The 20757-nt window shown below is 60.1% G+C and overlaps 7 protein-coding genes across 7 annotated transcripts; 4 read left to right on the top strand and 3 right to left on the bottom strand.

The window, feature by feature from the left end:
* Window positions 1-11: 11 nt before the first annotated feature.
* On the bottom strand, window positions 12-3005 carry NTH1 (alpha,alpha-trehalase nth1; the record flags this gene model as incomplete). The annotated part of the gene is made up of 9 exons (XM_028624331.1): window positions 12-321; window positions 369-1570; window positions 1630-1828; window positions 1870-2147; window positions 2207-2294; window positions 2349-2436; window positions 2501-2582; window positions 2622-2774; window positions 2832-3005. 9 exons carry the CDS (start codon window positions 3003-3005, stop codon window positions 12-14), a joined length of 2574 nt encoding a protein of 857 aa, XP_028475403.1.
* A 1346-nt stretch (window positions 3006-4351) lies between these two features.
* EHS24_009037 (uncharacterized protein) lies at window positions 4352-6268 on the top strand (the record flags this gene model as incomplete). The annotated part of the gene is made up of 10 exons (XM_028624332.1): window positions 4352-4374; window positions 4430-4485; window positions 4647-5083; window positions 5124-5305; window positions 5355-5512; window positions 5550-5645; window positions 5683-5730; window positions 5787-5882; window positions 5923-6042; window positions 6177-6268. The coding sequence occupies 10 exons, from the start codon at window positions 4352-4354 to the stop codon at window positions 6266-6268; spliced, it is 1308 nt and encodes a 435-aa protein (XP_028475404.1).
* Window positions 6269-7014: 746 nt separating this feature from the next.
* Window positions 7015-8669, top strand: TUB1 (alpha-tubulin; the record flags this gene model as incomplete). Its single annotated transcript, XM_028624333.1, has 5 exons — window positions 7015-7032; window positions 7094-7112; window positions 7194-7249; window positions 7347-7451; window positions 7518-8669. The coding sequence occupies 5 exons, from the start codon at window positions 7015-7017 to the stop codon at window positions 8667-8669; spliced, it is 1350 nt and encodes a 449-aa protein (XP_028475405.1).
* A 780-nt stretch (window positions 8670-9449) lies between these two features.
* EHS24_009039 (uncharacterized protein) lies at window positions 9450-10892 on the bottom strand (the record flags this gene model as incomplete). Its single annotated transcript, XM_028624334.1, has 2 exons — window positions 9450-10808; window positions 10863-10892. The coding sequence occupies 2 exons, from the start codon at window positions 10890-10892 to the stop codon at window positions 9450-9452; spliced, it is 1389 nt and encodes a 462-aa protein (XP_028475406.1).
* A 502-nt stretch (window positions 10893-11394) lies between these two features.
* On the top strand, window positions 11395-11901 carry EHS24_009040 (uncharacterized protein; the record flags this gene model as incomplete). The annotated part of the gene is made up of 4 exons (XM_028624335.1): window positions 11395-11455; window positions 11497-11556; window positions 11604-11785; window positions 11836-11901. 4 exons carry the CDS (start codon window positions 11395-11397, stop codon window positions 11899-11901), a joined length of 369 nt encoding a protein of 122 aa, XP_028475407.1.
* Window positions 11902-12286: 385 nt separating this feature from the next.
* EHS24_009041 (uncharacterized protein) lies at window positions 12287-17624 on the top strand (the record flags this gene model as incomplete). Its single annotated transcript, XM_028624336.1, has 3 exons — window positions 12287-12365; window positions 12417-12515; window positions 12559-17624. 3 exons carry the CDS (start codon window positions 12287-12289, stop codon window positions 17622-17624), a joined length of 5244 nt encoding a protein of 1747 aa, XP_028475408.1.
* A 327-nt stretch (window positions 17625-17951) lies between these two features.
* On the bottom strand, window positions 17952-19845 carry EHS24_009042 (uncharacterized protein; the record flags this gene model as incomplete). The annotated part of the gene is made up of 3 exons (XM_028624337.1): window positions 17952-19063; window positions 19118-19563; window positions 19643-19845. The coding sequence occupies 3 exons, from the start codon at window positions 19843-19845 to the stop codon at window positions 17952-17954; spliced, it is 1761 nt and encodes a 586-aa protein (XP_028475409.1).
* Window positions 19846-20757: the final 912 nt, after the last annotated feature.

The raw sequence follows: 20757 nt of genomic DNA on the forward strand, positions 1-20757 counted from the left end.
GGGGCTCTTGTTTACGACGAGAGGCTCATGCCCTTGAGCTGAGCAATGCTCTGCTGGAGAGTGGGGACCTGCCGCACGTCGCTGGCGCGGCGCTCGGCCGGCTTGGGCGGCTTGGGCGCGTGCTCGTCGGGGACGGGGGCCGAGGGGAGGACCTTGTCGATCTGCGGGGCCGGGAAGCCAAAGTAGTCCCATGGCGAGGTGCAGGCAGCAACAGCGCGGCGCATGCCCGTGGTAAGACACTGGAGACCAATCTGGAAGGACGCGTTGGTCCAGCCGAATCCTTCGCGGTTGACGTAACGGAAGTCGAGGCCTTGGTTACCGCTGCAGAAGGCGTTAGCACGGCCACTGGAGAACCACTCTGTACTCACTACTCGGCCTCGACAAAGTGCGAGAGCGACACGACGTTCGACTTCTCGACCACCACACCGTTAAACTCGACAAACGCCAGGGTCATCATGTAGACCCAGCGGTATGCGAGCCTGCTGGCCTCTTCCTCAAAGCCATAACGCTGCAGACCGACCCAGGCCATGATCTGGTGCGGGGGCCAGCCGAAGGGGTAGTCCCACTGACGGTTGGGACGGTCGAGCGAAATGGTGCCGCGCGACTCTTCCGTACCGGACACGAGACCGCCAGCGACCTCGAGCTTGGGCATGGCCTTGTAGACAAGCGCCAGGGCCTGGTTCTCGCTCGCGCAGCCGGCCCACATGGGCCAAAAGGTCGTGGCCGACTCGTAAGGGGCCTGACGCTCGAGCTTGGTGTCATAGTCAAAGTACATGGCGTGACCCTCGTTCCAGCACAGGTCGTCGAGCTTGGCCTGGCGCGCCTTGGCGCGCGCGTACCACTCGGCACTCTTCATGGGGCGGCTCGTCGACTTTTCACGGGGAGCACCAGCAGCGAACGCCTCGGGCGTGATGGGCCAGGGCGAGAGGTCAAACTCCTCCTCCATCTCGAGCTCGTCGTCGAACATGCACTCGATGGCCGAGGCAATGTCAATCTCGTACTTGTAGAGGAGCGAGTTGAGGTCCACGGTGGCCAGGTCGGCGCACTTCTTCTCGAGGCGGTAGGTCGTGTCGTGGCCCGACTCGCGCACACCGCGGTCGTGCTGCATGTACTCGTCGAGCTCGGGTTCTTGGATCGTGCCGTCGTTGTAGCCGAGAATGTACTCGTTGACGGAAATGCCACGCTTGTCGGCAAACGGCTGCAAGATGTGGGTAAAGTGCGAGGCCTCAGTCTCGGGAGGAATACCCTTGCCAACGGGACGGTAACGCGAGAGACCCGTCTTGACGTCGAGCGACGGCTCGACCATCCAGTAGCGGTGGTACTCCTTGATAGCGGCCTGGATGGCGCGCTTGAGCCACTGCTTGTTCTCGGCCATCTGGCTGCGGTCAAGCTGGTTGAACACCTGCAGCGCAAGGTCGGTGAGGAACGGAGGCTGGGCACGACACAGGTAGTAGGTGCGGTTTCCATTAAGGATCTTGTTGTAGTGCTTGATCTGGAAGATGAAGTGCTCGACAATGGCCATGCACAGGTCAAGACGACCGTCAACAAGGAGGGCCAGGGCCATAAAGTACTGTGGCGTCAGCGGCGCCGCATGGCTACGTCATTCCTGGGATCCTGTGGGGTACTCACGCTGTCCCAGTTGTACATTTCGTTGAAACGGGCACCGGGCACCACGAACGGAAGTGCCTCGAGCTTGCCGTCGGCGCCCTTCTTCATGGCAAGAGCGAGGATTCCGGGCTTCTCGTTGAGCGACTTGACATACTCCGGGTCGTCGGGCACGGGCGGCAGCTGAATAACCTCGAGCTGGAGAGCGGGCTTTTCCTTGGCACTGGGAAAGGTTAGCATGCCCGTCACACATCGTGGCCTCACATCTGACGGTAGTGCTCCAGCATCTCAAGCTCGGTGTGGGGGACATAGATACGAGCGTTGCGCTTGCGGGCACGGTTCTTGGGGTCATTGCATGCAACCTCGATACCCTGAGCATCGATGCGGCGGGTGAGGGCGTTCCAGAACGAATTCTTGATCATACGGGAGAGACGGTCGACGGGGTTCTCGGCGAGGCGGGCCTCGTCAATGACAATGAAGCGGCGGCCATAGTCGCGGGCGAGGGCCAGCTCCTGGAGGAGGTTGGAGAGCATGTAGTTACCCTGCGCCCGTCAGTCAGCAGGCTATGGGGGGGACGACGGTGCATCCGACCGCCACTCACGCGAACATCCCAGGTACGATAAGCGTTGGACGAGGCAGTTCCGAGGGAAATGAGCTTGGGACCCGAGTCGTGGATGGAGATCTGGCAGCTGAGGGAATGTAAGCTCCGGAGCGACGCCTCGGCCGGCGAATAGCGTGCTCACTTGTTATCAGTGTCCTCCTGGGCGAGAACAAGACGCATGGTCTCCTCGACATCGACCAGGAAGCGGCGGGGGGTGGTGGGAGTCTCGTCTGTTGGGACGCGTTTAGCTTGGGAACAATCGCATTGGAAAAAAAAAACCGGAAGGGTACGAACCGTGCGAGAGGCGGCGGTTGCGCTGGATGACCTCGCCATTCATGGTCATGGGGCGAGACTTTGTGAAGCCCATGGCGCCAGACTGCGCATGTCAGTGCCAGCTCACGTCAAAACAACCCACAGTGCTGAGAGTGCGAGCACGCGAGTAGACTTGGGTACCGCCATAGTACTCGGCAGGCTCGGCGTTGACGGGCGGGAACGCAGGTGGAGTCTCCGAACCGGAGGGAGAGGCGATATCGGGGTCGATGTAACGGACTCCCTTGGGCTGAGGCAGCTGGCGACTGTCAGACACAAATGAAAGAACACCCATGTGAGGCAAACGACTACTCACTGTCGGCCTGACTGTGGACTGAGTGGCCGCCATGGTGGTTGGATAGGAAGGAATGTCAGGGGGTGTCCACTGGCCGAGGTAGTGGAGGTGGAGCGCGAAGTAGTCTTGGTCCCGAGGGTCAGCGTCGTTCAGCCGACGGGTTGCAGGCAGCTTGGCTTGGGGAAGGTACACCATGGTGATGATGGTGACGGGTACGGATGTGAAAGAAAGAGATCAAAGAGGCGACCAGCATATAGCCAGAGCCCATCATCCCCCATCCCACATCAAAATAGGTCGCGCTGGGACAGGCTGCACACACAGTCTGCCAGTATATGGATGGGATCTGGGAGCCTCCATTGTTGCGATACCATGAAAAAAGTCACAGGGCCTGCGTTGTGTGATGCACCGGGAGCATGACGCCTCGGCATTGCAGCCCCGCCATTGCCATCGTGTTTGTTTGACGACGAACACAGCCCTTATCCAAACGCGCGGACACGGAATGTGGAATGATGGAGGGAGGCCACTCACAAAAGTGCGGGGTAGCGCTGATAGGGTTTGTGTGAGTGAAAAATGCACTCCTGCTGCACTATGACAAAGCCAGCCCGTGTAGTGTAGGGTGATGGGAAAGAGTACACGGGTGTGTGATGGAGAGAGGAAGAGACAAAGAGGATGTGTCGGGTGGAAAGCACGGCTAGGATGGCAAAGCAGCCCGACGCGCGCTCGTCACAGACAAGGTTGTGCGGAGAACCAGGGGAGGTGGAGGCGGGGGGCACGGTCGCAAAGGCGACGCGAGGGGCAAAAGAAGGGGGGATGATTAGCTGTGCACCCGGTGTGGGCCGGTATGTGTCTCCGTCGGCGGGATGAAGAGATGCGCAAGTGAGAGAGAGAGAGAAGAGTGATGGGGATGAAGAGTTTGGATCGTTCAATGTATGCATGCTACTGAAGTGGCGAGCCAAAGGGTGTTTCGGAGACCCACCGATCCCACCCCGATGTGGGGCATGCCTGGCTGCGTGGCTGCCCAGCTGCCAGCCTGCCAGCCTCTCCCTTCTTCCCCCCTTCATCCCCGATGGACTCGATTCTATCCATTTTGATTATTTTAGTGGCGGGAAAGCCTAAGCGAGCCCAAAGTTTTGCTGTGTGTGGGTCGGCCATTTCTGTCCACGCAGCTATTCCGCGTCCCTCCTGCGCGCGTTGCTGTTGCTCGTGTTGTTGCTCGGTTGTGCGTCTCGGTTTGGCTTCGCTTGCTCGGTGCATTGCTGCGCGCTCGGGGTTGGCAGCAACGGTGTCGTGTAACGTCGTGTCCTCCTATAAACGTGTCCCCATCCGCAGAATTACAGATCGAAAAGCGCGGCCCCGCCATGAATCGAACCCCGCGGCCAGCTGTGCCAGGCTTGCCAGGAGGGGTGATTTCGGCCACCGCCGCGTTGTTGTCGCAATGAATGCGTAATCGACCGTCGTTGCCGGAACATTGACCGCCGTCGTCGTCGTCGTCACCAACGTCCATCTTCCTACCTACATCCAACTCACCCTCTACTCCCCAGATGCCGCTCCACAACCCCCTATGGTACGTCTACTGCCATAGCCTTCGCCCTACAATACCTCGCTCACGCTCGCGCTAGGGAGGTCTCTGAACCCTACCTCACCGCCGCCGGCGTCTACAAAGCCCACGACCCAAGTACGTCTCGGTCCTCGTGTCGGATGCGTGTGTGGGCGCGGCCCCGCCTCCGTGTCCAGCCACTCGGCATTTCATGGGCCAGACATGGCGCCGCGACTGGCCCCAGCCCAACATGAACAAGACAATATAGAGCTACATGCTGATACCACCCGCCCACACAGCGTACGGACGCTACCTTCTCCCGCACCACAAGCCGCACGGGTCGCTCGTGGACCACGCCGAAGTCAAGCATACGTTCCGCCGCGTCTTTCTCAAGCCCGCAGCCCAGTTCAAGACCTGGGCAGAGGCCTATGAGACCACTGACATTGTCCACTCTGAAGATGTCCAGCTCACCGAGGACGAGATTGCGGCAGGCCACAAGCACGGTGGACGCTGGATCTTCTACTCGGTCTGGGAGATGGAGAGCGAGCCCGAGGGCGGATGGGAGGAGGGCGGCAAGGGCCGTGGCAAGGACTTGATTCTTATTCATGGTGGGGTCCTTGATGGTCTTCGGATTGCTGACCCGCCAGGCCTCAGCGACTATGGTCTGCGCTACTGCCCACACGTGCTGCACTTCCTCAAGGCTGGCTTCCGTGTCATCCTGCCCGACCTCCCATCTGTGAGCTGGATCCTTACTTTCCACTCAGCTGACAAAGCAGTATGGCCGCTCCACTGGGTTTGTCTCACTCGTCACATCTGAACATACTAACTGTGCCAGCGTCAACTCGTACATTCCCTCGCTCAACCTTCTCCCCTCTGCGGTCCACACTGTGCTCAAGGACGTTGCCAAATGGGACATTGAGAGCGGCCGTGGCCAGCGCCAGGTCTTCCTCGGCGGAGCGTGAGTGTCACCAAACAACACGCGGGCACGTCGCTGACGGGCTTCTCAGTTCCATGGGCGGCTGGACAGTCATGTACTATGCCCTCAAGTTCCCCCCCGCCATTATCGAGGCCGAGGACGACTCTCCCTCCGTCGACGCCGCCAAGGATGTCAAGGGCCCCGTCCCGCAGGTCCTCGGCGCCTTTGTTCTCTGCCCCATGGTCGAGGGTGGGTGCAGTTGCCTCGTCATTGCTTACCCGCGCAGTGTCCAAGGAGTCGCGTCCGTCGGGCGTCATCGAGTACCTTGCCCATGGCATCAAGTACTTTGCCGGCGTCCTGCCCCTCGCCAAGGCGGTTAGGGGTGAGCTTCCCGGGCAACGTCTCAGAGCTGACAGCAGGCAATGTGTCCGACGACCCGCGTGTCGAGGAAGACTTCTTCGCTGATCGTGAGTGGTCTTGCTCTACCATCCCTCTAACCTTTTCCTCCACTGACACATATCAGCTCTCTGCTACCACGGCCTCTTGCGCGTCGGTACGGGTCTCTCGTTGCTCGACGGCATGACCGAGCTGCACAAGAATGCGGAACAGATTGATATCCGTGAGCTAGGAATCCTATCCGGATAGCTAACAGGTCCCAGCCATTCGTATTGTCCACGGCACTGCTGACCGCGCGACCTCGCACCACGGTACTGAGCGCCTGTTCCCTCGTCTCCCTCATGAGGACAAGTCGCTGCAGCTGTACGACGGATATGAGCATGGTGAGTGGACACACGACGGTGGCAGAGGCGGGCGGATACGTGTGGAGAGTGGAGGCTCGGGCGCGGGGGAGATGAAAGGGAAAAAAATGGCGCTAGAAGCGGTCGGTGCTGACAGCGGCGTGTTAAAAAAACAGTCATGCTCAAAGTAGGCATTGACGAAGCGGACGACGAGAAGAGGCAGCGTGTGCTTGCGGACATGCGTTCATGGCTGGTTGAGCGGTCGTGAGGGGTATGTGTGTGTATAGGTGGTGTGTGATAGAGCCTAGAGACGGGGGAAATGTAAACATTAGAGCGCGGGGTAACGTGACCATTAGGGCATTAGCTTTGAGCGTGACGCGTCCAAAACAAAGGCGGTGCCACGGGTTATAACGCCGTATAGTTCCGGGGTGTGGGCCTGGCGCGGGGAGCCAGGGGCGCGCGCGTGTTGACGCGCTTGGGACGCCTGGACGACGACGCGCGGGCGCGCGCGGGGGCAGTGACCGTCGTCCCAGCCAGCGACCCAGCCAGCCAGCCAGCCAGCAGCCAGGAGCCTGTGCCCAGCCAACGCGCCAGCCAGCCAGCCAGGGGCCACTGCACCCACCCACGGTCGGAGCACAACACTCGGACCCCTCTTGTCCTTTGTCGTCTGCCCCGTCCACAGCCATTCCCATCAGTCCTCTATCACTCTCCACCTTCAAAAGGTAGACTGTCTTGCCCCCGGTTCGTACAACCACCTTACTACTTTATCGTGAGTACCACGTCCCCTACTACACACTCGCCCCCCTCCCCTCCGTGTCTCCCCCACCGGAAACGCCTCCGCCGCCCGTCACGCTGACCTCTTCGTCCCATTCACTTCGCACCCCCGGCCGTCCCGCTTCCTACCGTTACCCATATTCCTCCCAACGACCCACCCAACTCCATTCCCAACCCCGTCCCTCTTCTATCGCTCATTGTTGGACCAACAGAATCGTCTAACTCTTCAACAGTAACACAATGCGCGAGGTCATCTCCGTAAGTCCTGCGCGCGCGCCCCCACAAAGAGGGAAACACAGCAAGAGGCTAACTTTCCCAGGTTCACGTTGGTCAGGCCGGTACGTTTATATTGATGCGATGCGCGCCGCTATAGCACATGACCGGCGCGTGTACATGGTACACCTTCGCTGACGTGGCAGGTGTCCAGATCGGTAATGCCTGCTGGGAGCTCTACACCATTGAGCACGGCCTGAGCGTACGTACCCGCAGTTGTCCCGCCGCCGCCGCCGCCGTGCGCGACGTGGCGTGGCGCGACGCATGGACGTTGTTCTCCAACTGACATGAACCAACAGCCCGATGGTCGTCTCACCGAGACCTCGCCTTCGCACAACGACGACGGTTTCTCGACCTTCTTCTCGGAGACTGGCAACGGCAAGCACGTTCCCCGTTCGCTTTACGTGCGTACCTTGACATGAAACAAGTGATGGGGGCGGACAGTCGTGACTGACTTTTCCCCTCCTCAGGTCGACCTCGAGCCCAACGTCATTGACGAGGTCCGCACCGGTACTTACCGCAGCCTCTTCCACCCCGAGACCATGATCACCGGCAAGGAGGACGCCGCCAACAACTACGCCCGTGGTCACTACACCATCGGCAAGGAGCTCGTCGACTCGGTCCTCGAGCAGGTCCGTCGCCTCGCCGACAACTGTTCGGGTCTCCAGGGCTTCTTCGTCTTCCACTCGTTCGGTGGTGGTACCGGTTCGGGTTTCGGTGCCCTCCTCCTTGAGCGTCTCTCGACCGACTACGGCAAGAAGTCCAAGCTCGAGTTCTCGGTTTACCCCGCCCCCAAGATGTCGACCTCGGTTGTTGAGCCCTACAACTCGGTCCTCACCACCCACACCACCCTCGAGCACTCGGACTGTTCGTTCATGGTTGACAACGAGGCCATTTACGACATTTGCCGTCGCAACCTTGGCATCGCCTCGCCCTCGTTCACCAACCTTAACCGCCTCATCGCCCAGGTTGTGTCGTCGATTACCGCCTCGCTCCGCTTTGACGGTTCGCTCAACGTTGACCTGAACGAGTTCCAGACCAACCTTGTCCCCTTCCCGCGTATCCACTTCCCCCTCGCCACTTACGCGCCCGTCATCTCGGCCGAGAAGGCCTTCCACGAGTCCAACTCGGTTGCCGAGATGACCATCTCGTGCTTCGAGTCCAACAACCAGATGGTCAAGTGCGACCCCCGCTCGGGCAAGTACATGGCCTGCTGTCTCCTCTACCGCGGTGACGTCGTCCCCAAGGACGTCAACGCCGCCGTCGCCAACGTCCGCACCAAGCGCACCATCCAGTTCGTCGACTGGTGCCCCACCGGATTCAAGCTCGGTATCTGCAACGAGCCCCCCGCGCTCGTCCCCGGCGGCGACCTCGCCAAGGTCTCGCGCTCGCTCTGCATGCTGTCCAACACCACCGCCATCGCCACCGCCTGGGCTCGTCTCGACAACAAGTTCGACCTCCTTTACTCGAAGCGTGCTTTCGTCCACTGGTACGTCGGCGAGGGTATGGAGGAGGGAGAGTTCTCGGAGGCCCGCGAGGACCTCGCGGCTTTGGAGAAGGACTACGAGGAGGTTGGAATCGACTCGCAGGACGACGATCTCGAGGAGGACGACGCGTACTAGACGCGCACCCCGCCCCTTCGCTTCCCAAAGGCCTCGGCGTCGCTCAAGATGGTCTTCTTCGTGTCGGAATTCCTCCCTTGTAACCGTTCTTTTCCGTTTATTAAGAGTGCCCGCTAGGGCCAGTATGCTACCCATTGGTATCCAGAACTGTGGAGCGCGTTGCAAAGAGCTTGGGTGCAGGCGGGAGCGCACCAGCGAGGTAGGCCGAGGTGCGGGTGTGGTTGCAACTCTTATCACGTAACGTGCGTGCCTCGCTCAGAGGGCGATGGTGCATACATGCACGTGGTCCAGCGCGTGTCCTAAGCTCCTACCTTCGCACCAAATGTCGCATTGTGAGCCGGACTGGGAGCGTCTGTGCATCTCGCCCGTTATTGCCTGCAACACAACCCCGGTTGCGACGTTCGTAATGAATTTAGGTTTCCCATTTACGGCTATTAGCGGAATCACAATTTTCATTACGGGTCTGGTCCCTTTCGACGCGGTTGCTTTCTATTGAGGGCAGCCGTGCCGCCCGTTGCCACTCTCAGCCCACTTACGCCCCACTTGGCCACTTGCACACTGGTTCACCGGCCGTCGGACCCAGCCGCACGCGTCACAACCCTTATGTGCCCTTGAGAGCTATCACCTACGAGCTGGGGCGACGCGATCTCGCACCAGGTAAACACTCCAGCATACCAGCATACAGCGGTTTTGTCAACCCACAGGCTGGGTTCCGGTTACATCGTGCAGTCTAGCAACATGAATGCGCAAAACCTCCAGCTCGGAGACTGTGCCTCTCCTCTAAACGTCCACGCTTGTCAGGTGTACTGGCCCACGCCCGTCCCATACACCAGTCACCAGCACCTCCGTCCCCGTCTTGCCCGTAAACGCCACAGCCGTCGCCGAGGTGCTAACCAGCTCGCCGCTGTCGGCAAACACCAGTTCGACGCGCTTGTGCACCCGCGTAAACAAGCGCGACAGCTCGTTGGTGAATGACCTCCAGAGCGAGGGCGGAGGGCGGTGGACAGGAATGTGAATCTTGACGACGCGCGAGCCGGCGAGTTTCTTGCCCTTTGACTCTGTCGCGGCGAGAACGTCCAGGCCGGCAGGGTGGCCTGCACCCAGGAACGTGTAGCCCTCTGCCTGCTGGGCCTGGGCGTCCTTGGGCACGTAGCGGAGGTTGTCGAGCAGGAAGCCGACGGGAAGCGTCTCGCGGAAATGGACGCGCGGCGCAAACGCACCGGTACCAGACCCCGAGCCGGGGCCAGCACCCGACGGGTCGACATCGTACACGCTCACATCGTCCGAGTTGGTTCCGGCAACAAGGAGGATGCGGCCGTCTGGACTCGCGGCGATGCCATTGGCCAACGCGAACCGTTCGGCGACGAGCTCGCAAGTCGCCGTGGTCTGCGCGCCAAACGTGCCGTACGATGACTGGATACCTGGAAACGACCCGGCTGCTCTCCGAAGAGCATACACTTTGCCTCCTGGGATCGCGAGGATCGTTTCGACAGTGTTGAGAACCTTGTGGGTCTTGGGACTGAATCCAAAACTGTTGGTCACGACAACCTGGTCTTCGGAGAGCGGGACCACCGCGTTGGGTGTGGTGATCTTGGGGTTCTCAAGCGAGTGGAGGTAGGTGGCCGTGATATGGGCTGGGCCATCACCGTCGTTGGGCTCAGTTGGAGGAGCCAGGCGGACCATGTCGACCGCCGTGAAATCAGCCCCAATGTTGACCACTGCGAGGATTGCACCACCATTGTCATCCTCCTTGAGACCGAGGCCGAGGGAGTGCAGCGTACGCCCCTCTGGCCAATTGCCAATCTCCAGCTGGCGCACAGTACGCTTGTCGAGGTCGTAGAGCATAAGACGAGCATGCGGCGCCGTTGCTGCGTCTCCCTCGTTGGTGAACGGATTGTAGAATGGTCTACCCGGGTCAGAACTGAAGATGGCAAGACGGTGGGCCTGCCACACAATCACGTCCTCGGAAAAGGGCAGCTGGTCGCTGCCGACATGCTTGACAAGCGGTGGGTCCGTTGCAGTGGGGTCGACCAGTGTGCCATTACTGAGAAGCTTGGGAGTCTTGACACGGATGGGAAGGGCCAAGGTGCGGACGAGCCAGACCACGTAGGACAACGGGTACAGCGCGAGGAGAGGTGGCTGGGAGGTGAGGATATGGGACTGGAAGGGGGGGGAAGGATAGTGATCACTTACGAAGGCGAGGAAAGTGATAGGAGGCGGCATGGTGGAATGGTCGATGGGGAAGAGTGTAGATGCATAGACTCCCACAGAGCTAGCTAGACCAAAGGCGACAAACCCGCCGACGTCACGGAAGGCCGGCTGATCCGCGGATAAATATATTGCCACCTATTCATAGCCACCGCAAACAACATCCACGTCCTTTGACCTTTTTCACTCATTTGGTAAGCTTCAAAGCGTTGGTGGTTAAGAAACGAGGAGCTGACTCTTCAGATGGTATGAGGATTCTGTGATCATGTTGGTCCAAATCGCCCCTTCCTTTTCCACGCTTCTTGGACTTTGAATCATGTGAGGAGAGCCGCAGTTGAGTGAGCAGTTGTAGGCTCGATGCTGTGCGCACAGCCAGTACACACTGGCACACACACACACACACACACACACACACACACACACACACACACACACACACACACACACACACCGGCGAGACGAGAACGTGTATAACTGCAAGAGACTCGACTCGGATACCATTCAATGATCGTGCTCAATGCCTACTCAAACGCTGTACTCGCTCCTCAACGTCACCAGCGACGCCCGGACGGTGCAAAGTGAGCTTGGCTGTCATCGGTGATCTCTGAGCTGACAAAAGTCCGACGTGCATACCTCCTTCGCCTGAACGAGGACCCCTCGCAGGTTGACATCCTTTCATGTGAGCATCGTGTTCCGGTGAGGTTCCTTCTTTGAGCTCACTCCCAGCGGCCTATGATGTCCTCACCAACCCAGCTGCAAGGGCCCGATACGACTCTCAACTGGTGCTCGCCCTCCACGCCCACCGGTTCCAGCCCCTTCCACAAGGAACACTCGCCGCTCGCCGCGTGCGATCTGTGCCCGAGCTCAAGTGCAAGGGGTGTGGGATGCGGTGGGCCGTGAAGCAGTGGGTGAGTCCTGGGCCAAAAGGCCAAACCCGCAGGCAGACGCTGACCGCTAGGGGTACTCTCGCCCACCGTTCGCATCGCCTTCTGCGTGTCCAGCCTGTGGACAATCCGTTGTGTGATTGAAACACGAGACACGTTATAATGCATGAAACTCTCCCACCATGCACCGCCTGGGCGCGCTGCCTGGGACCTCTGTCTGGCGTCTGATGGACGGGTGGCGTCGACGGGGCGGAACAATAACAAACACAGAAAAGAAGTCACAGTCACTGATGGGCCCTTGCGTCACAACGGCCCCCCCTTGGGAGTCAATGTTCGCAACCGTTGTTTCGCACTCATCGCCATCAACCACCACGACATTACAGCCTCCTTTGCTTTTTAAATGCCCCACTGGGTGGCACTTGGGGTCCTGGCGACCTCGACTCGAGTGGTCATCACAGAGATTATCATCCCTCATCAGCAGTGACTTCTACGGATCGCTGCTCTGGATCATCAACCCTTCGCACCATGACGACCGACCAGGTCTTCCGGAACTGGTACGCCATTCTGGGCCTCTCCGCTGAAGACCCAAAGGACGCCAAAACTTGTGAGTTCACGGTTGCTGTCAAGTGGAGCTGACGGCGGGCAGTGACTTCAGCATGGATCAAGGCAGCAGTGGCATACCACCCTGATGTGGTCTGTCGTGGTGGCGAGGTTCCCTATGAAGAGGCATGTGAACGGTACCGTCTCATCGCTGGTACGTCTAACGCTAGACTCTAGATCCTCTGCTGATATCTTAGCCGCCTACACCAGCCTCGTTGACCCCGATCTTGGTGACCAGTTTGCCCAAACCTACGCATCCAGACGGGAGTCACTTCAGTCACTCAGATGTCTTCGTGTTGAGCGATCCAAGAACCTTTTGCGGCACCACGACGCCGATCACCCCTCTTGGTCCCAACCACTCTGCTCTGCAGAGGAGGAGGCCGGCGCAGCCATCGCCAACTGGTTCAACTTTTACCTCACCGACACGTACGTCGCAGATCTTGCGGCTGGCAGACGTGCCCGCGCACCCAGTACGCTCTCCACCACTCTTGATGCCGCACTGGAACGTATCCCATCCTCTTTGGCAATCGTCAATGGCGCTGCCGCCGAGGTACTCAAGGATCTTCAACGACTCCGACTTGCCGAACGCCAGTACGCCGTCTCCTGCAACGTCGCTTCGACTCACATGGGCCGTATATGTCAACAGCTCAACGACCAGGGCAGGCCTCCACACTGGGCTATCCTCTTACACGCGGGCATCATCAATTCTGAGATGGCGGCGGCAGAGCTGGACGTTTCCGCTGTCCAGCCCGAGGTCGAGACCACGCGCTCTGCAAAGAGTGTATTGGAGAGGATGCGCGAGCTTCGTGCAAAGGTCTCGCAGGCCAAGCTGAGGGTGGTGGATGCGGCTGTGTCCTCGGTTATCGCCAGCCACGCTACTGCACCTTTATCCCCTTTTCCACGAGCGACCTCCGTCTCCCATGTCACGGCTTGCCACGACGACCTCGGTGTTCCTCCGGCGGAGGGCATGCGTATTGCTACTGGCGAGCACTCTGCCGTTGTGCCCACCGTCACTATGGAGAGTCTGAAGGAAGCCGTGTCCATGGTCACCAGTGACACCGTCCAGGTCACACAGCCGCTCCCGCAACCCGAGCAGGCCCTCGTTCTCCCTCCGAACTATCAGCGCCACGAGCGACGGCCGTCCAGGACCATCAAAGAGGGAGACAGCCCTGCCCCCGTCATGCACATTGTCTTGGATGAACTCTCGCGCCGCCACATTCCCCCCTGGAAGATTATCAAGAACCCTCGCCGTGCCGCCCCGTTGCTCCAGATGGAGACCAACTGGCCCCTGCACTGTCGCTGGTCTGAGATTTACATGAATGGCGGGACGCGCCTCCCGCCTGACCTCAAGTGCGAGCTACATGCCCTCACTGCGGAGATCATTCTTGGGTGGGAGGAAGCTCTGCCCACACTTCGCAGGGCATACCCTCAAGCCGTGGCCCATACATTGCGACGCCGCCGGCATCGCACCAACATCACCGCAGAGGACTGGTGGGACAGCTTGACCCGCACCCAGCAGCGCAACCATCTTCGCCAGGTATGGCGATATGCCACAGCCACGTTCTTGCCCTGCCCTCTTCATGGAGCCAACGACGATGTGGCGTCAGAAGGGGACGCCGACACGGTTGACAGCCGCCACCACGCCCGTGTCAGAGACAGTGCAGCCGGAACTGTGTCGCCCTCGGCCCCTCAGCCCTCGACCACCGCCAGGCCATCGTCTCCCAAACTTCCCCAGCACGTTCGCTCAGGATCAACCGCACATGGCGCTCTGATTACCGTGGACGATGGCGTAGCTTCCTGGAAGCTCCCCGAGCTGTGTTTCGAGCCTCGTCGCGACCAGGTTGAAGTGCCCGACACGCTGGACACCTGGATCCCACAACCTATCACATTTGCCAAGATGTCAAGCCCCCAGTTCGCCTCGGACCGCAGCCGCCACTCAGCCGAGCAGCTGTCCAGCAGCACCCGCAGCTCTGCAGGCGCCGAGGACGATGCCTCCACTAGGCCGTCGACTGCACCATCACCTTTCTCCGAGTCTGTGGCGCTTCCACCCGATCTGATGGACGAGGGCCCGGCAACCAAGGTGGCGGATGACGCTGTCTCTGAGGAATTTGATGCCAACGACATGCCTCTAAGCGGCAGCCATCGCGATGTGGCGGAGGTGGACGACTACCAGCACTATCATAAGCCTAACGGCGAGCCCCTCACTTGCCGGGCAGTCGAGGCCGTCCAGGTCCCCACCGTTGCGGCGAAGGGGGGCCCCAAGAAGCCAGGTGGTCCTCCTGGCAACACACCTGGCAAGTCTCCTCCCCCGGGGAAAGGACCTAGTCCTAAAGCTCCTGCTCCCAAGGCTCCCGCTCCCAAGGCTCCCGCTCCCAAGGCTCCCGCTCCCAAGGCTCCTGCTCCCAAGGCTCCTGCCCCGAAGGCTCCTGCCCCGAAAGCTCCTGCCCCGAAGGCCCCTGCTCCAAAGGCTCCTGCACCCAAGGCTCCAGCTCCCAAGTCACCCCCGGCTGCCAAGCCGCCACCGACCAACCAGCCCACCCAGCGACCCGTCAGCAAGCCCACGGCGGCACCCACCTCGGCACCCATCAAGGCTAGCCGATTCGCCACAAGTCTCTCAAACTTGCGCCAACATGTCACCAATGTCGAGTGGAGCGACTCTGCTCCACGCCCGACTCGACCTCCTGGTCCTCCTCCTCCACCCGACGAAGCGCACCGGATCATCAAGGGCGGGCGGAAGCGGCGCAGTCTGCGGGCTGCACTCTGTTGCTGCTGCATGCCCTCTGACGCTCTTGACGATGCCGTTCCCCCGCCACCGGTGATCAGCAGCCCGGCGCCAAAGACGCCAAAGCCTCCAGCTCCTCGTGCTGCCGGGGCTCCGACGCCAGTCAAGGCCGGCCAGAAGAAGGCTGCCGCGGCCAAGAGTCCTGCGAAGGCTACAGCGCCGGCGAAGGGTGAAGCCGCCAAGCCGAGTGATGCAAAGGCTCAACCAAAGAGTGGTTCGAACACTTCGCCCAAGCCTGCACCAAAGCCAGCGTCCCCTTCGAAGCCCGCTGCACCAAAGCCTGCTGCTCCCAAGCCCGCTCCTCCCAAGCCCGCTGCTCCCAAGCCCGCTGCCCCCAAGCCCGCCAGTCCAGCAAAGAAGCCCAAACCGAAGTCATCCAAGACCAAGCTTCTTTCAATGTGGAAGAGTGTGATGGGTCTGGCGCCGGCGAGGCAGCTGCCACCCGACGACTTCCCGCACCTGTGCAGCACTCACGTCGCTTTTCTCCGCAACGACAGAAACCTCCCTCGTCTATCGCCAGCGTGGTCATTCGCTGAGAGTGAGGTCTCTGAGATCAGCGAGACGACGCGAAGGCTGGCGTTCTCCTTCGCCACGCTGTCCCGCAAGCTGCGCGGTGACAGGGACTCCCGGCCGTCCTCCACTGGTCGCAACTCCCCGGTCACTGTCTCCGACCCATTGTTCAGTCCTTTCGCCTACCAGGGTTGCGTTCTGCCCATCGCGGAAGGCCCAACGATGGCCTCATTTGAGCCTCAGGTTGTGACGGTTACCCCAGCGGCATCCGTGCGGGCTGCACGTTGGGCGTCTCCTGGAACTGGACCTTCCTCGGCTTCCGAATCCGAACGCTTTGGTCGCTGCGTCGACATGGGTGACGTTAGCCACGACAGTCCACCCAATAGTGCCAGCAGCATTGACTGGGGGACATCTCCAGAGGGCAGCATCAACGGGGATGCACCCCAGGCTTCACCCAGCGAGAGCAGTATCGACTGGGGAACCACGCCTGAGGGCAGTGTTACCGGGGACTCGCCTTCGGAGGCGCCCTTCGGGGACACGTCAGGACCCTCTATGGACGAGCTGCTTGTCCTGGGTTCTGCTCCTGCCGACATTCCAGCACCGGCTCCACCTGCCATTGTTTTGCCCCGGCCTCAAGCTACTATCCTCCCCGTACCCGGCGACAGCACCGTCCTGGACGAACCATTGGATGAATGCAATGGACTGGCCTTGCAGCTCAGTTCTCGCGGTATCGAGGGGCTTCTCGCCACTGTGGCTGAGAGTGATTCGGCACAGGAGAGCGCAGCGACACTCGACCGCACTTTGAGCTCGAATGTGGACGATGAGCCTATCCCCGCCACTGTCCATGCCCAGGAGCCGTCCAATTACGTCCATAACGTGATCTCCTCATTAGCCTCATCTGACAGTACCGACGATGAGACGGAACTCGACCAACCCATCGCCATCATTGTCAACCTAAACGACCCTGTGGTGATCGAACGACAGGATGACGGGTCTCAGATCGCCTACATGCACTCGGGCGAGGAGCACCTTCTCGAGCCAGGCGAGCAGTGGGTCTCGAACGTCGGTCCTGCCATGCCCTCCACCACACTGCTGGTGCCGAGCATCACTCTCACGGGGTGTTCGACGGCACCATGCAGCCCGTCGACGCCTCCCTTGCCCCGACTGCCGGGTCTTTGTCTTGATGAGGACTATGCTTTCTCCCCTGAGCCGGCTGAGTCGAGTGGCGTCGAACACTCCTCGAATGATGATGCGCACTCCTCCCGCGACGTCCCCTCGCGCCCCATGAGTCCGAGCTTTGACAATGGATGGCATCGTGCCGGCTCCCTCTCTTTGCTTCTGGTTGCGGATCCCGATACCGCCGAGGATGACGACGACTTCATCCCTATCCTGGAGGGTGACAGTGCCTCCAAGCCGCTCACCTGGGGTGTATTCCGTCTACCCGCCATTGCGGAGGAAGAAGAAGACACTGTAAACGATGGGCCGTCCTTGATCGAGGTTGACACCGTCCCCGAGCCGCTCTCCTGGGGTGCATGCGGTCTCCCCTCCATCGCGGAGGAGGAGGAGGAGGAGGAAGGCCTGGCTGTTCCCCTCAGCGCCGACGAGGACGACTTCATCCCGGTACTTGACGAGTCGGACCCGACTGACGTCGATGAGCCCGTCTCGGACGACACCCCCGACTTGCCCTCCAGCCCTCTGGACGCCAATGCTCTCAGCTCCCGCCTCACTTCCATCCCTGCTGAGCCCGATGAGCGCGAACACGAGCTCCCCACCGCCGAGTGCGAAGACCTTCCTGAGACTCCGAGTCGCTCTCGCCACACGCCGGCGTCGAGCGCTACTCCCGAAACGGCCATTGCGACCCCCGAAACCCTGTTCGCCCCCGAGCTGCCTGACGTTTTGGAGAAGCTCGAGGATGACCATGTCGTCGTGGAGGACATGGATGATCCCGTGTACGCTGTTATAGAGGTGTAAACATGTAGACAGATAAGTGTAAATGTTTAGATAACGATATGCAAGCCGAATGTATGAGAGCCTTAGGAGATACATTGACAATCGACCTGCCAGTAAAGCCGTCGTCAGGCGCGCTAAAATCAGAAAAATGAAGAGAAAATTCGAGGAGTGGTTTCACAGACCGTGCGCCCAGAGTCCGGGAAGGAACAAAACAACCCAGTGGACTCTTTTAACGTACGGCTTCTGCGAAATGGGATGACTCGGTGTACTTCACTTCACTGGTGGTCACATGCCCTACCTAACCCAGAGCAAAACTATAAAAATCGAGAGGCCAATGCTTTTTCCTTATTAAACCAGGAGCGCGCCACAGCCGACAGCAGCAATTGCAACCGCCACACCTATGAACGGCACCTTGACGGTGTTGACCGTTCCGGCGCTCTTGCTGGTGGCCGTGGTGGCCGAGCTAGTCGTGGCACTGCCGATGGTGCCGGTCTCGTTGCTCGAGTACAGCATCCAGTCCCATTGGACCTTTGTTCCCCAAAAGTCGGCGGGGCAAGTAGCCATCGGGCCGTCGCCGATAGCATGGACGTCGGCGTCGGTTCCGTTGGCAGTGAATGCAGTCCAGGGCTGGGCGTCGCTAGCAGGCGAACCGGTGGTAATGAACGAGGTCCAGTAGTTACGTACCAACGTCTCGAACGTGGTGTTTGACCCGGCGGGTCCGTCGCTGAAAGTCGGGTAGACGTCGGTGCCGTGGCACCAGACGCCGTCCTGCGTGCAGTACGAGCCGTTGCCAAAGGTGTAGCGAATACCTTCCAGCCATTCGCCGAGGTAGACGGTCGCGCCGGCACCGGCCAAACGGCGTGCAGTCTCACGGGTGACACAGCGCCACGCCGCGTCGGTGACGACGATCTCGAGGGCCTGGCGGAGACCGTCCGTTCCGTTGATGACGGGGTAGAGGCCTGACGCGTTCACAATGGCGGCGCGTTCGTCGCCAAAGAGGCTTTGGAGAGCGTAGTCGTAGAGTGCCTCGTTGCCGGCTGTGGCTGAGGAGAAGAACTCCTCGATGAGGTAACCAGACTCGTTCTTGATGGACGTGATCATGATGGGAACGGTGGTCAGGTTGATGGCCAAGTTTGAAGCGTTGTTGAAGAGCGAGTTGAATGGGTCGTGAGGAAGCGATTCGGTATAGTATTGAGGACGGAACGTCTCGCCAATGGGCACACCAGTAACATTGGCGAACGCCTTGCTAATGACGTAGGTCTCGATGGTCATCATGTCCGTGATGGAGATGTTCTGGAAGCACTCAAAGGTGGTGCAGTTGCCAGTGAGGGTGGCATTAGTGAAGGCCAGGGTTTGGAGGCCGGCTTCGTCTGCCGCAGACTGAGTTCCAAAGTTCATGGGGTCAGACTGAATGATCATGCCGTGGAAGAGGCCCTGTGCGGCCGGGGCGCCCCACATGGCTGTTTTGTTCGTCAGTCAAGACATTTCACACAGGATAATCAGGCGTTACTTACTCCTAATCAGCGACGCGCCAGCACTCTGTCCACCGACAGTCACTCGCGAGCTGTTTCCACCGACGGCAGCAACATTGTCCCGGATAACCTCGAGGTGCAGGATGGCATCACGCAGACCAAAGTTGGGATCTGCCGAGGTGGGAGCGACGCTGGGAGGGACGAATCCGAGGAGGCCAACGCGGTACTGCATGACAGCAACGATCATGCTCGACTCGGAAGCCAGAGCCGAGCCGTTCAGCCCCTTGTCCGACTCGCTGCCCTCGACGTAGTCGCCACCATGATGCCAGACGAAAACAGGCAGGTCCGTCGAGTTGCTGCCCACAGGCGTGTAGATGGTGGTGAAGAGACAGTCCTCGGACTGCGCAGCGGGTGTAGAGAGCGCCGACTCGAGCTCGTCGGCGACAGGCTGGGGGCACATGGATGGGAAGTTTGCCGCATCCTGTCCACTAAACAGTTAGCTGGGACGGCTCTGCCTGAGCAGCGGTCGAGTCCGTGATCCACCTGGTATAACAAACCAGAACTCACCTCTGGTTGGTCGCAGCAACTGGGTACTCCCAGCGCTTGGCTGTACCGTAGCGAATGGTGTAGCGACAGGCCGCGCCGTCCATGGTGCCGGTAATGGCCGTCCCATTCCAAGTAATGGAGCAGCCATCGCGGGGACGGAGAGCCGCCGGTGACGCCGACGCGACCATCGACGTCGCGAGGAGGGTCGTGAGGAGCTTGAGCATCGCGGGCAAATGGATGTGTGTGTCCAAGCGAATGGTCGGGAAGTGCGAGAAGAAGTTGCGTGCGGGTCGTTTTAACAGAGCGGCCGTTGCAGCACGCCCTGTGTGGGCGCCGTTGGGCGCGCGCAGTGTGCCAGAATTAGCAACATGGTCGAGGCGCGCACTGTACTCTCCAGTGCGCCAGTGCTCCTCCCAATTGGAGTGTCGTCGGTGGTGAATGACCGCGATCCCGCTGAACATCATGTGGTCCCAGCAAGCGGGATACCATGTGCGGCGGTCGCCGCCGTCATGCCCACCGTGGGTGGCGTTTGTGGAGGCGGGGTGCGTGTCTTGGCGCGTCTGTTTTGGTCTCGTCGGCGTCCAAGCATTCGTATGTCCAATGGCATGTTGGCCTGTGTAAGTAAGGACCTGCATAGCCGGCGGCCCGTCTGTCATTAGCAACCGCTGTTTTGCTGCTCAACCAGCAGAGTATCTAGTGAACACTGGTGAAAGAACATGACAGTCGGAACCGGTGCCTTTCGGGGTTGCCAAGTCGCGTCTCGCGTCCATTGCTGTGCCTCTAAAGACCGAGACGCGTAGATGAAGCAACGAACAAGCCGTTGCTCACCACAATACCGCGTGTACAGTTAGTATGTCCCAATGGCCCACATGTATGTACGGCCCGACTCCGAGCGGTGGAGAGGAACTTTGCTAGTGGGCCCCAGGCTGGACTGCGGGGGCGTCATGGCGGGGTGGAACAGGCCCTGTATGTATGGCAGAAGGTCTTGATTGAGCACCCCAAGACCGGTCCTTTCGGTCTTCTCCGATCGCAACGTCGACATGTTGACGCATGAGGCTGGTAGACGAGAACGGGTGTTGCAGAGGTACTGCAGGCAGTGGTGGAAACCGCGAGGTAGAGCCGCGGATCCCTGCAAC

This window comes from Apiotrichum porosum (assembly GCF_003942205.1).
Source record: "Apiotrichum porosum strain DSM 27194 chromosome Unknown scaffold_8, whole genome shotgun sequence".
NCBI classification, from domain to species: domain Eukaryota; kingdom Fungi; phylum Basidiomycota; class Tremellomycetes; order Trichosporonales; family Trichosporonaceae; genus Apiotrichum; species Apiotrichum porosum.